This window comes from Marmota marmota, unplaced genomic scaffold (genome assembly GCF_001458135.2).
Source record: "Marmota marmota marmota unplaced genomic scaffold, marMar, whole genome shotgun sequence".
Lineage (NCBI taxonomy): Eukaryota > Metazoa > Chordata > Mammalia > Rodentia > Sciuridae > Marmota > Marmota marmota.
Genome location: NW_026000136.1, coordinates 5,371,922 through 5,386,887, shown reverse-complemented (window position 1 = coordinate 5,386,887; position 14,966 = coordinate 5,371,922). Strand labels below are relative to the sequence as shown.

Genomic DNA, 14,966 nt, shown 5'->3' with positions numbered 1-14,966 from the left:
CGCTGCGCGCCCTGCGCCCGCCGGGCGCGGCACAACTTGCCCAGCAGGCCCTGTGACACCACCTCGTCGAAGCGCGCTCGGTGCTTCTTGGGGATGAAGATCCTGCGGGTGAGGAATGCAGAGTCGGGGTGCACCCCCTGACCGCGTCCCGATGGCGGCCCAAAGGTGTTCCCCGGTAGATGCCACCCTCAGCTCTCCTGCCCCTCCCTCGGGATGGAGGTGGAATCTCCAGTCTCCCGCTCTGTGCCTAGACTTAGGCTCCCACTCATCCTGGGCCACACCTGGAGGGTGGCGTCCTGCTCGCTCCACCTATGGAAAGTCTTGTTCACTGTCCTTCATTACTCTGACCTCTGCGGAGTTAGCATGCTTCGTCCATCTCCGGTGTCTCCCCAACTCCTTCATCTCATGCCCTTGGACCTTCCAGGCCACGCCCCTGCCAGATACCCCCAACCTCTCCACTACTTGTTTCTCTGTGTCTCTGCTGGAAAAAGAGCAGTGGCCACTTCTCCCAACCTTCAGGACACCTCCAGTCTTCCTGCTTGTTTCTCTGTCCAGCCCTGCTCTCCAGCTGCTGACTCAGAATTCACCAGGACCACTACATATGCCACATTTATTCCCACCTCTAAGCTTTTATCCAGATTGTTGCCACTGCCTGGTCCCCTCTGTTTGCTTTCTAAACTGGGTTCGCCCTTCCACACCCAACACTGGTCTCCCTTCAATTTAATCCTACATGTATTCAATGAGTCCCTGCCATCTGTGCTGGCTAGGTACTAAGGCTCAAAGCTGAAAGGCCTGTGGCTGCTGCTTTCCAAGGAGTCACCCTGGAAATGTAGGGTGGAGAAAGCACGACCCCCATGCACCCTGGATGAGTCCTTGGCCCCCATGGTTCTCCTCTTGTGAGGCTGGCAGTTCTCTGAGGGCTGGGTCTGTAGCTTAGCTATGAGCTCAACATTTAGGAGGGACTCAGGACCCAGAGGGGCTGCAAAGATTTAATCACATCTCCAAGTAACAAAGGAGCTAACATCCTGGTGGACTTTGCAACTGGCTGCAGAGGATTTTGAGGCACAGAGAGGATCTGTGACTTCCGGGGGTTACACAGCTGGCCCTAGGCAAGGCTGGAATCAACCTAGCCTTGGAAGCCTCAGCACTGTGGTGGGGCTTCTGACACCAGCAAGGCCTCCCTGGCTGTATCCCAAGGCTCCCTTCCCTGTTCTTTGTATCAGAAGCCAGTGCCAAGGGAATAATGGAGAGCTGCGAGACAGGGGAACACTGGCTTGCAGCTAGCTGAAAGAACGCCCTCTGAGGTTGCTCTGTGGCACTCACACAGTTCCCCTGGCCTCTGTGGGCAGGACTAATAAGGCCAGTCAAGCAGAATAGGCTGCCTAGTGGGAGGGAAGAGGAGTAAATCCTCTGGGAGGGGGTAAGCTGGCCCTGTCCCCCAGCGAGCTCTGCTCCAGGTCTGCATATTCCAGATGACCAGGAGGCCAGAATGAATGACCTGCTCAACTCTTTTGGGAGCCCTTTCCTACCTACCAGCAGTGATTCTTAGAAATCTGGAGCCCCAGCCTCATTCCTCAGATGGTCACTCAAGGTCTCTGGAGCCTGACACTTCCATCTGCCTGGCCTGCATAAGCCCCACACCCTCCCAGTTCTCATGCCTCATGCCCAGGAAAAGGAGGGATGACAAGCCTGAGACTGTCCAGCTCCAGCCCCAGGCTCTGCAAGGCATCAGCTCTACACACCCAGCTCCTGAGTTTAGCCTGGGCAGGGGCCAGGTGACCAGCCCAGCTCCACTCTCCAGCAGCAAGTAGAAAAGTCTCTCCTCCATACTATGGGAATCAGACTGAGTCACCCACTGCACAGGTGGAAGAAGGATGAGTGACAAGTTCACTGCTTGATGTCCTTGGGGCTGAGCCAGAGGCCAAGTCTGCCTGGTGAGCCAGACACCCTCCATGGCTTGTGTGGGCCATCCATTCTACTCTCTGGCCATTCACCCCTGGGGCTGCTATGAATTGACCAACTCAGCACAGCTACATGCAGTGGAGTTGAATTGACTCTTTTGACCCCCCTCTGACTGTGACAGCCTGGCAATAGGTATCCAGGATTCCCATGTCCCTTCTATGCCAGAAGTCCTTTCTGAGGTTCCTAGATTCTTCCTGAGAGCCACACAATGACCTAGCACTCGAGGTCAGTTCTGCTACCAGGGGCTTCCCTGGGGTCCTCTCTCTCCACCACATTCCCTGGCGGGACCCAGCTTTCTCCACCTTGCCCTTGATCAACAGCCAGCGAATTGGTGTGGTGGGGATTGGGGTGAGGGTGCCCTGGTTCATCCGGGTAGCTTCAGCTTGGGACGGGCCATAATTGAGAGGTCGTGCCTTCCAAACTCGGGACAGGGCACGCTGGATTCTCACCCACAGCACTCGACCTCAGCCTCGGCTCCCTGTCCTGTTCCTTCCACCAGTGTAGGAAGAAAAAAAGAGGGCTTTCCAATCCTAGCTCTTCTATCCGACCCCAACTCCTAGGATTGCATACCGAATTCTTGGTAACTAACACGCAAACCTCGCCGCTCTAGTACCCTCCCAGTTTATTTACACCCTCCCCAGCCCCCAACTCCGCCCGAGCTCGGTGGATACCCACCCAGGGCAGGGAAGCCCCTCAATGCCCCAGCCCCACCCACTTTCAGGCTAGCCCGAGACGAATTTGCTGCGCCTAGGGCGCACAGTTGGGGGGGGGGAGGGCGCGGGGCGCAGTGGGGAAGCTACCTAAAGTGCCGAGAGAAGCCCTGGTCCTTCCCCATCTGGAACCCGGACGGCGGCGCCGCAGGTGCAGAAAGGCAGGGAGTGGCGGAGCCCGCGACCGAGCTAGGGCGCCGCAACTCCACGCTCCTCCGCCCGGCGAGCGCGCATGGCCCCTCCGGAGCCGTCCGGGCCCCGGCCCGGCGCCCGCCTCCTCTCGGTCGCCCCGCCCCGCCCCGCCCCTCTCCTCCCCTCTTGGGGACCCACCAGTTAGCTGGAGGATGGGTGTGAGAGCCGGGGGCTGGTTCGAGAGTGCTCTACTGCCTCTCCTTGGCTCCCTCCTTTACTCCCTCCCCAGGAGCTTCGCCTGCGACCTTTCCGGCGCGGCACCCTGCCCCCCTGCACGGTGGCCAGTCCTCAATACCAGCTGCACCCGACAGCTCAGAGGAAGCCTATCGGCCTTTTGTAGAGCACGGAAGGCTTTCAGGAGGTGGTGGCCATTGCGCTGGACCTCCGGGGGTCAACAGGAGTTGGCCAGCGAAAAGAAGCCCTTCCCTCCTACCCAGAGGTCAGCTGCGGTGGAGAAGAGGCTGGAAAGGGAGGCCTTGAATATCACGGTCAGCAATTGAAACAGCACCCCTAGAATAATGGGAGGGAGATGTGGGATCTTATGGATTCAAGGGGAGGTGAGGAACGCCAGAAGTTTTAGTACATCCGGAGAGGGATGCTAGTGGGAGGGGACCCAGGGGAAGGTGTTGGATTGCACAAGAGGCTAGATTCTAAAACACAGAGGAGGTAAAGATTTTGCAGCTTGGTGAGTGAGTAGAAGTGAGGAGGGGACTGCTCAGGAAGTAGGTCTCCCAGGAAGTAGGTCTCCCTGAAAGAACAGTTCCCTGCTGAGAGAAAAGCTAAGGAGGAGGAGAGAAAGGTGACAGAAAAGGGTCTGGATTCTTCCCCTGGCTCTAGGCCTGCTACTCCCTGAAAGTCAGAACAGTAGCGGACGCCAAGGACCTTCTCTGCATGGTCATTCCCACTGACTCAGAGTCCTGACCGCTGGAGAGGCCAGGATCTGAGATCTTGGATGGAAATGATAGATTCTAGGGAGCCAGTCCAAGCCATCCTCAAGGGGGCTCCTCAGAGACAACCTCAAAGGGGGACATTGACTCAGCAGGAGACAGACACCACCCAAATAGGCTCAAACTGCAGAGTAGGGAAACTCAGGACTTTACCTCTGTGTTCCTCAAAGGAACACCTCACCAGGGGCTGGCCTTCAGTTGCCACAGGAAAGAACCTGCAGAACTGATCAGGCCATACTGCCCAGCACATCTCATGCCCCACCCCCCATTCCTGGTCCCAGTGAGGCCACCACCCTGCCATGACCTCCCAGAGCTGCACTGCTCCCTAGCAGCAGCAGGAGCCAGAGCCAAACTCCTCAAGCCATGATCTCCCCACACCTTGTCCGCAGCCCTGCCAGGGAGAGAAATGTTTGGTAACCCTCTCAGCACCATTTGCTGACATCCGCATGGCTACCATCACCCTCCCCAGGCAGGCATCATGACAGAGCCATTTCTGGTTGTTTTGTGCCAACTGCAATGGTCCAGAACCAGGCACATCCAAAGGCTATGAAAACTGCCCACCGTGCCAAGGGCAGAAGAGATGTAAGCATGGAGCAAAGGTTTGTGCTGGATTCCAGACATACTGCCTCTGGGCCAAGTCCATAAAGGCACAGTGACCGCCCCTGATGGGCCAGCAGCTGGTTCTTTTGATAAAAATCCAAGGCAGCTTAGGTGGGCTAGAGGACAAGTGACAGAAGCTGGGCTTCTCTGAAGTACCTGCCTCAGCAAGAGAGTGTTCCCAAAGACCATTCTAGGACAACAGTTCTCAAATGGGCAATGATGCCCCTCCCCCAGGGGCCATTTGACACTGGGAATATCTTTGGTTTTCACAAAATGGCAACTAGGGGGATGCTGCTGCCAAACATCAGATACACACAAGGCAGCTGCCAACAACAAAGAAATTGTAAGAATGACAGAGAAAATGTCAATAGTGCTATACTTGAAAAACCTGATCATGTTAAAAAAAAAAAGAATGAAAGAAAAAGAAAGAGACCCCCCCAGGAAGTCAATATTAATTGATCACATACTATGTGCCTGCCGCTTTACCTACACTAGCTCATAGAATTTTTCCAATAACTTCACATTGTGGTGTCCCTAGCACTTGTCACTGAAGAAGAGGTGGAGGGGGTGCAGATGGTCCCTCTCCCACCTCCAGATTGTCAGCCAATCCCTTTTCTGCCTACAGTTGGCAGGGTTCATTTCTACGGTTTCCTACCAAGAGTCCTGCTGGGAACACACGGGTTGACCAGACCTATTTTACAAACTGTAAAGGTCAACGAACCTGTTTAAGTTTGCACCCTCAGTGAGGGGACCTGGGGTTCCAGGTCTGTCTTGATTTCAAATTCCAGCTCCTTCCCCTACCTCAGCTGCTTTCCTCTCCAGCCCACTCTCACACACACCTCTCCCCCTTCCTCAAATGTTCCCTGAAACACTAGTGACCACCCAACTGACTGCCTTCCTGTTCCCTCCTGGCCACCTCACACTTTCCAAACTGCTTGGCCTGTCCTAATTAGAAAGTCATTTTATCACTTCATCAGACTAGGATCCCTCTGGGGATAGACCCAAATTAGGCTCTGAGTCACAGCATTAACTGATATTATAAAGGAAGCCTCCTTCGGCTTACATTGCAGCCACAGACCTGTCTTGCACCTCAAAATACTGCTTTTTAAAGGAGCCTGGATGTGTTCTATGTCAGCATTATCCCAGATGGTGGTCACTAGCCATATGTAGCTATCATATGTAGTGCCTGAAATGTGGCTAGTGAGACTTAGCTGAACTTCAAATTGCATCAAATATTAGTGAAAATTTAAATAAATAATCACATGTGGTTAGTAGCTACTATGCCAGAAGGCCCAGGTTTATGGTTTCAGTGCTTCTTCCTCCTGCTCCCCAAATTTTGTCTTTTAGCCATTGTGACCATCCCTCAAGAAGCCACACCTCTCTGATTTGGGTTCTAGTTTCCATGTGGAGCCTTGGCACGTACACACACACATATGCAAATATATATATTTCTTCACCCATCACCCTGTAGCAGCTCAACCTCTTATTTAAGCCTTGACTCTCCTTGATGTGGGTTCTCCTGCAGGACCAGTCTCCCTGTGCCTGCACCCCACCCCCCAATCCTATGCTGGATGGTTTATAGCTGGCACAGTCGACTTCCAAGGGCTACTGTGACACCTCCCTCATCCTGTTCCTGACAAATTTTCCTTGGGGACTCTCCTCCCATCTTCGAAGGACACACCACCAGAACTCCCCCACCCCACCCTAGTCACTGTCTGAGCCACAGCACTGACACCTGCTACCTCCAGAGAGGGGCTTGCTCTGATTGCCCATGGATGAGTTGGCCATGGTCTGCCCTGAGCTGGCACTCCATCCTCAGAATCACAGCTGGTAGTGGCTGGACCCTTCCTGCCTGCTCTGAGCTCTCCCAGGAAGGCAGTGCCCTGGAATCTCCACAGAGACCCTAGAACCCACCTTAGATTCCAGTAAAAGGTGACGCTGGTGGCAACTGGCCAGACCTGGGAAAGAGGTGTTTGGAAGCCCTAGTGGAGAGGTGGGGGTGGGGACCGGTGGCTGAAGCCCTAATGAGAGGGTAACCCTCTCCCTGCAGAGCCCAGCTGGGTGCCGCCCCCTCCTCCAGCAGCCTCGCCAATTTTCCTGTCTCATTTGACACCTGCTGACAATACAGGCAGCTGTTTCATCCGCCCCGGGAGCCCCTAGGATGCTACTGGGCACCGGGCATCCCAGGAGTCCAGGCTTCCCGCTTCCGGGGATTTAAGTAGAGCCACCGCCCCCCACCCCCGCCCCGCCTTCCTGACTTGCTACCTGGCCGCGGGTCGCTGGGGGACAGCAATCCTGAAAGACAGGGGCGGGGGCTGTCCCGGGAGAAGCAGGAGAAGCTGCGGGGACTCAAGCCGAGCAGCACCGAGGGAAATGAGGGGACCCGAGAGGACCTCCAGCTGAGTCCTGCTGCTGGCAGCCTGGGGACAAGCGTGCCAACTTCTCTAGGGACAGCGGGCCGCCTGAGCCCTCCCCGGCCAGCCCAACCCTGGTGGGGCGGGGCGGGGGGCTGCCCATCCGTCACCTCCCCAGGGATCCCTCAGCGCCTGTGCATCATCTCCGCGGCAAATTCGGCTCTAGAAAGAACTTTTTTTTTTTTTTTTTCTCGCTGGATTTTCCCAGCAAGGGGCAGGACCCTTACTCACCCCAGGCAACTCATGGTGGCCTCTTTCGGTGGCCTCCTATGCTCTGCTGCAGAGCCGAGACGCTGCGCCCGGGCTGGTGGGGGCGGGGGTGGGGGGGTGGCCAGCCCGGTCCCTGACATTGGCCAGGCCCACAGGGAGGGGCAGGCTGCGGGGTGAATGGCAGCCAGGGATGGGGCGGGCTGAGCCTTGGAACCGCGAGGGCTGGGGGCAGTCACAGACCCGAAGGAGAGGGTGGGGGGGGGGGGCAATAAGATGGGAGTTGAAGGGAATGCCCCCACAGGATCCGGATAGGGAAAGCCCCAGAGGGAGCCTGATCCAACCTGGGCAGGCAGTGAGACCCTCAATCAAAGAGATGGGATCTGGAGATTTATGGGACACCTCGGGTCACTCCAGGTGAGGACCCATCAGGATTTTATTTTATTTTTTTCCTGACAAACAAATTTAGACAGTGAGTCCACGGCAGAGCAGAACAGCAGAAAGTGCACAACAGACTAGCTTTAGGGTCCTGGGACTCCCACTATTTTGCTGTGTGATTTTAGGCCAGTCTCTGAATCTCCCTAAGCCTCAGTTTGGCTCTGTGAAATGGATTAATAATAGCACCAGGGGAATTCAGCAAAAGAGTGTCCATCAAGGGCCTGGTGAGGTCCTTGGAACACACCATCATCATCATCATCATTAAAAGGTGTCAAAGGGCAGAGAGCAGGCATCATCTGCAAGATTGAGAGTGGGTGTCCAGATCCACACAGCACTGTCCAAGGCTTCCTGCCTTCCCACTGTGCCTCTGCTCAGCCTCAGTAAAGAACTGGGAGTATCTCAATATCCTGTTGGAGATTTCCACCATCTGGAGTTGGGATAGAGCAGGGCATCTGTGGCTTTCTATCAGGAGGTGGGCCCTCTCTGAGGCCTATAGCAGCCTAGCAGTTGGCAGTCCCTGTACTCACACAAGGTGATGTCCTGGCATCCAGCAGAGCCAATAGCTACCTTCTCTGGTTGCCTTTCAGGGTGACTAGTCTACCCTTGTTCTGGGCTGCAGATGCGTTGGTGGCAAGTGCAAGAGCCACTTGTGCTGGTGGGGTGCTCAGGATGATGGTGGGAAAGAGGACAGTGTGAGTGAAAATTACCCTCCCCACCCACCCTGCCCCTGACTGAGTCACCTGAGGTTCTCCAGGAGTGGCCCACGGGCCTCCCGGGGCAGTGCCAGGGTGAGAGCCCACACCAGGTCATCTACCAGTGGCTCAGCTGCAAATTGCTTCAGAGCCACAAACACCTGCTCCTTGGCAGTCAGCTGGTCCCCCAAGATTTCATCCACCTGCAAGAAGGGATCCATGGTAGAACCAGGGAGAATCACTCACCTCTGTCTTCCTCTCTCAGTTTGCTTCCACAAAGTAGCTGACATGGAGAGAGTTTTGCCTATATCATCATTTTAAACCTTACAGCTTTCTCTAGATATTCATTCTACATCTAAAAACAAAACAAAACAACCCTGAGACTGATAGAGGTAACGTGACTTCAGAAAAGGAATTTGTGGGCAAAACAGGTCATAGAATCAACGTGGGTTGCAAGGTTATGGGATCAGGGTTCAAACCAGGGACAACTATTCTAATGAATATTCTAAGGATCAAAGGAATTAATACAAGAGCTGAAAAATGTGCCAGGCACTCACTAATTGCTAGTTACTATTATTATAATACTATGTTCTCTTCCGCTGAGCTGTTTGCTGAGAGATCCCACAGAGAACATTCTGGCTTCATAAAAACATAGTAGAGTATACTGCTAACCCTGAATTTTGACTCCCTCAGTTCTCCCTTTGGGCTTTTGTTTTCTTTCTCTTTGTGCTCAAATCAGCTAATACTAACCAAGGCACATCTATTCAGAGGAGCGCGTATCCATGGAAAATGGGCCTGCAAATGCACACAATGTTTCTGGAAGGTAGCTTGTTAAGTGTATTGAAGGCCCATTCTTTTATCCAATGACCTGATGTCTAGGAATCTATCCTAGTTATGTCCTGACAAATGCAGGATGATATATGAGTGAGGAGGTCTACCTCCTCACTGCTATCATACTTAGATGTTGGGAACCATATAAATATCTGACAATATGGCCTAAATAACTGCAGCACATCCATGTGGGGGATATTTGTAGTTTTTCTTTTCTTTTTTGTGCCAGGTTTGAACCCAGAGGAGCTTAACCACTATGTCACATCCCCAGCCCTTTTTTATATTTTATTTAGAGACAAGGTCTCACTGAATTGCTTAGGACTTCACTAAATTGCTGAGGCTGGCTTTGAACTTGCAGTCTTCCTGCCTGAGCCTCCTGAGCTTCTGGAATTACAGGCGTGTGCCACCACACCTGGTCTTATTTGTAGTTTCTTGGTTATCCAGCCAAGAAGGGAGGAAACCCCAAACTAAGTGAGAGAGAAGATCCTGGTGGTTATGCTGTAGCTTTGGCCACTCAGAGGCTCCTTAGCTGGTTGGAGGCCAGGACTTTGGCTCTTGAAGGAGTGATGTAGAAATGCAAAGATTGTTCAGGGCATAACAGAGCTCCACAGTGCATCCTGAGCAGATTCTCCTGAAGGGTGCTTTAGGACAGCTGTGTTCCTGGTTGGAAATCCTTTCTTGATTCTAAGCTTGCTCAAAGCTGATCCTATGAACTGCCACTCCCATAAACTTCTTTTCTGCCTGTCGATGGAGTCAACTTCCATTATTCTGTAGTCAAGTACCCTCCATACTATCAACATTGTGTATCACTGATTCTAGGGTGAGAATTTTTTCATACTTGAACATCTCCGAAATCAGGATGTGTCTTATTGCTAGTCATTACTCCTGTGCATGTGTGAGAAAGTCGTAGGTGTTCATATTTTTACTACCACTAAGTTATACGCATTGCTGGTACTAAATGTCTAAATAAATCTAACAGAACTCTTTAGGTAACTACTAAATTAAGTGATAAGAAGGTCATAAGGAAGCATGTGTCATATTAGGTAGCGAGAGTTTTGTTTCTTAGTATTAAATAAATAATAACTGTGCATTGAATTTTAGATTTTTTTTTTTTTTTTGGTGCTGAGAGTGAGCCCAGGATCTCATGCATTCTAGGTGAGCACTCTGCCACTGAGCTAAATCCCCAACCCCTTAGATTTGATGCAGTGTGGTACTCTCTGGCTAGTGATAATGATGAACTGATGCTCTCAATCTTTGTTGAAAACTATGACATGTGGAGTGATGGCTAAGGGGTGCCAGGTTTTCTATTTTCTAAATTTGATTCTTATGATGATTGCATGACTGTGTGAACATACTAAAAACCATTAAATTGTGCACATACCATACAATTTACCCATTTAAAGTACATGCTCCATGAGAGCCCTCTCTTGTTAGTGGAGAGTTTGGTATGTCTCTGGGGTACTGACATCTTGAGCTGATCTTGAAGCAGGTAGGAAGGCTGGGTGACTGAGCAAGCCATGCATCTCTCTCTCAGGGGCTCATGATGCAATCTCAGCCTGAATGGGGGTTGTCAGTACCACCTCCCTACATGCACCTTCCAACTTCCCAACAGACCCATCATCCTTCCCTTGAACCCTCCACTATGAGATTAAGAACTTCCTTCTTGATAAAAGCCAACCTACCAGGCCACTGACACCTCACTGCCCCCATATTCCCACCCTCTCTTCCTGTGATCTGCTTGTCATTCATCTTCCAACTCAAAAGTCCCCCTCTCAGTGAGCCTTTCCTAACTGCCCCATCAAAGTGACCTCTATCACTCTCTCTCCTCACTCTATTTCCTCACTTCATTATCATTATCTGGAATCACTTGTGTATTGATTTCTCCAATTGCTTATTGTCTCTTCCCTGCAGGAATGCTAGTTTAGGCTCCTTGTCTGTCTAGGTGATGGCTGCTTCCCCTGTCCTGCACAATTGAGAGTCAATGACAGCTAAATGCATGGTTTTGGCATCTCTACTGCCTCCTTCCCCACAGCTTATATAAATGTTCAAGTCTGCCCAAAACTATGAATGAATGAATGAATTCATCCTTGGTCTCACAACTCAATCATTCTTTTCCTTTGTCTAGCCCAGAGCTGTCTATATATTCTATTTCCATATCACCACCTGTAACCACCATAGTCTGCCCCTGACTCCATGATTGTGCTCTGGTTAAGGACCCCAGGTGGTAAATGATATCTTGATCTTCCACCTAGGGCTTGCTCTTGAACTTATATATCTGACTGCTTCCTAAATGGTTACACCAAGGGATTAAGACAGGCTTTCCAAAGCCTGACACTAGAGATGATGAGTAGGTATTAACAGTGGTCTTTCAGGGATCCAAGCAGAAGCTACTTTCCGTGTTTGTCTGAATCCTAGCAAATTCACACCACAAGTCTGTGCATGTCGCTGTCTGTCTCCCCACTCCCCACTCCCCACAGCCAACCAGCCATATGAAGTTAACCCTCTTTCTGACTTTTGTACAGCCTGTAAGCACAGGGCCTGGCACAGAGAAGGCACAAGTGCATGTTCATGGAACTGAACCAAAAAGCAGCAATGCTTTGCATTTCCTGCAGGTCCTCAGCTGACCTGTGGATAGGGCACCTACAGCACCAGGCACCCACCTCCCATGCACTAGCCCTGCTGGGGAGGTTACTGGTTTGAAATCAAAGTTAGAAGCAGCTTCAATTCAAAGGAGAACATGGCTAGCTGCAAAGGTATTTTATGTAAGAAAGAGGAAAAAATAACTCCCCCCCTCCTGGGGCCTGTGCCATAGTGCAGTTTTGGTGTCAGTTATTACCCAGATGTTCTCAACCTACATCTAAGCATGAGACACCATCACGGGACACTAATGGATTTTCTATTAAATATCAGCTACTTCAAGGAGGAAAAACTGGGGCAGGCAGAGTGCTGAAGAGCACCCAGGGGGCTGGTTATTGAGAACTGGCGGAGGCTCTGCAGAGGCCCTTCATCTTCGGAAGGCAGTCTTTTTTTTGGGGGGGGGGGATACGCTTCGCTTGTGAGGATTTGCGGGGAGCCCTAACTATGATCCACAACTCATAGTTAGGGCTCCCCCCCATTTTTTTTTTTTTGCCAGAAAACCCACTCTAGCTGGCCTGGCAGCATGACAGATTCCACTTTAGCCAGCCCTGCTTCCTGGCCAGATCTGTATATCCACTGTACCCTGCTGGGGCTCTGAGTCTGTCCCCTTCTAACCCTGCAGGAATTAAGTGGTGTTTGGGACAGGACTTTGTTCTCTGACAGGCCATCTGGGATTGTTGCAGACATTACTAATTTTTATCAATTTTTCTAGATCTTCCCCCTCTTCCTGGACACATAAAAGACTACATTTCTCTTTATATCAAAGAAGACATTTGGCATTTGTTTTTTAGGGATTGGCTAGCTTCACTTAGCATAATCTGCTCTAATGCCATCCATTTCCCTGTAAATTCTATGATTTTGTCATTTTTTAATGCAGAGTAATACTCCATTGTGTATAAATGCCACATTTTTTTTATCCATTCGTCTATTGAAGGGCATCTAGGTTGGTTCCACTGTCTTGCTATTGTGAACTCTGCTGCTATGAACATCAATGTAGCAGTGTCCCTGTAGCATGCTCTTTTTAGGTCTTTAGGGAATAGACCAAGAAGGGGAATGGCTGGGTCAAATGGTGGCTCCATTCAGAGTAGGGACGAAGAGCAGGAGAAGAAGATTAACATTTAACAGGGATGAGAGGTGGGAGGGAAAGGGAGAGAGAAGGGAAATTGCATGGTAATGGAAGGAGACCCTCAGGGTTATACAGTGGAGGAGGTAGAGAGAGAGGAGGGGAGGGGAGGGGAGAGGTGGGGAGGGGGGAGGGTGGAGGATGGGAAAGGCAGCGGATCACAACAGACACTAGTATGGCAATATGTAAATCAATGGATGTGTAACTGATGTGATTCTGCAATCTGTGTATGGGGTGAAGGTGGGAGTTCATAACCCACTTGAATCAAAGTGTGGAATATGATATGTCAAGAAATTTGTAATGTTTTGAACAACCCACAATAAAAAATTAAAAAAAAAAAGACTACATTTCCCAGCATCCTTGAGGAGCACCAGTGTAACCAATTCTGGCCAATGAGTATTGATAGACCGTGCAGTTCTAAGAGCCAAGGCACAATTTCCCATGCATGTTTCAGCTTCCACAAGGAAACTTGAAGCTTCACACTGAGATGGAGGAATCTAAAAAAGCTTCACACTGAGATGGGGACATCAGCTACTCTGGAAAGTTGCCTGAACCCTTAGAGGACTTTGTGTGGGTAGAGCAAACTATAGTGCAAAGGTACCAAGATGCTAATTTTGTTTGTTAAAGCAGCAGAATTCACCCTGGGTATAGGAAGAAAACCACAACTTAAATAAAAATTTTTTTTGTGGTGCTTGGGATGGAACCCATAGCCTCATGCATGCTAAGTACATGCTTTAATTATTGAGCTATACCACCAGCCCAGAGAGTCAAGATGGCAGAGGTTGAAGGGCCCAGGCAGGGTTCATGCCAGGGTACATGATAATGAAAAGACTCCTGGAGGTGGGGGGTCAGTGTAGAAGTAGGGAGGACTGGACCAAGCTTGAAGGCTGGAGAAGGCTTCTGTGTGTGTGTGTGTGTGTGTGTGTGTGTGTGTAAGGGCGAGGGAATGTGATACTTAGGGAGTGGAACTGGGAACCATTTTTGCAACAGTCAAGCTCTAACAGGATTTCCAGATTTCCTGGGCCCCCTAAACCTTCAGCCAGGCCATGCCAAGGGCAGGACTGAACAATTCCTCTTCCATGGAGAACAAATCCATGAACTCAGATGTTCCAGTAAATAAGCAGTAAGTAACTTGTTCCAGTAAGTAAGTTTGCAAGCTTGGCATCCAGGTGGGATCTAAGCTTCAGGTGGGGGTGGTAGTGGAATGTCCCAACTCCAGATTATTTCCTGGTCACACTTAAATTCACTCTTTATTCTGCTGGAGCCTTAGCTAAACAAGGACCATTACTAAAAGTCCTGGAGAACAGCCATATGAATGTGGATGGCCTGAGGGTATTGCTGTACTGAGACCCTGCCGATCTGTCCTCCATTTCTCAGCCCTGGGTCTCTGAGACATGCCTCCCTCTCTCTTTTTTGGCCACTCCCTGTTTCCTGCAAGTAATTCAGGACTGGGCTCCTTTTATGGCTTTGATCATTCCAGGTTCCCAACTCTCAGTCTTCAGAGTCACTCAAACTCCCCACCTGTGACCTGTCAGAGCCTATTGTGCTAAAGTCTGGCAGGAAATGCCTTTGGAAGGTTGGGGTGGGGGAGTCCTGCAGCCAACCAGCCATCCTGCCTGCTGTGCAAAGTCAGGGGGAGCTATTTTTAAAAACACCAACAATAAAAAGATCTTCTGCCACCCAAGTGTGAATGAAAGTCACAGATACAATGTTGAGCAACAGAAGCCGGCACTGAACAGTACCTGCTGAATAATTCCATTATATGAAGTTCACAAATAGCCAAGATTATAATGATGGCTGTGGAATAGCAGCTCCTCTGAGGGGAAGGAGAGCCAGGGAAAGGGTCAGGTGGGAGCCTTCTGGGTTGAAGGAATTATCCTACAGCCTGCATTCTATTATCTGATCTCAATTTTTGTACATTTTGATGAGGGGGGGATTACAAGGGTCTGTAGATGTGTGAGATAGATATAGATAGATAGATATCTATATATGGCTCTTTACACCTACAGTACCTCAATAAAAAAAGATAAATGATTCCCATACAACAAGTGAACAAAGTTACAAAATTAGGTACAGACCCCTCAGTCTTGACCATCATTCTATTTATGGTAAACCTGCCTCTCTAAATTTCCTCTGCAAGCGCCCCCTCCCCGTACAGCGCCCCGCCCCCGCCCACATTTCTAGCACCGCCCCCTCCAGGCCCAGGAGTTCAG

General features: G+C 50.7%; 1 protein-coding gene across 1 annotated transcript in view; it reads right to left on the bottom strand.

Moving 5' to 3' along the window:
• The window catches only part of LOC107155897 (Grid2 interacting protein), a 34,778-nt gene that overhangs the window by 19,526 nt on the left and 286 nt on the right, over positions 1 to 14,966 (bottom strand). Inside the window, 2 exon segments of the mRNA XM_015501921.2 lie at positions 4 to 102; positions 8,211 to 8,365. Coding sequence (XP_015357407.1) covers positions 4 to 102; positions 8,211 to 8,365 — 254 coding nt within the window.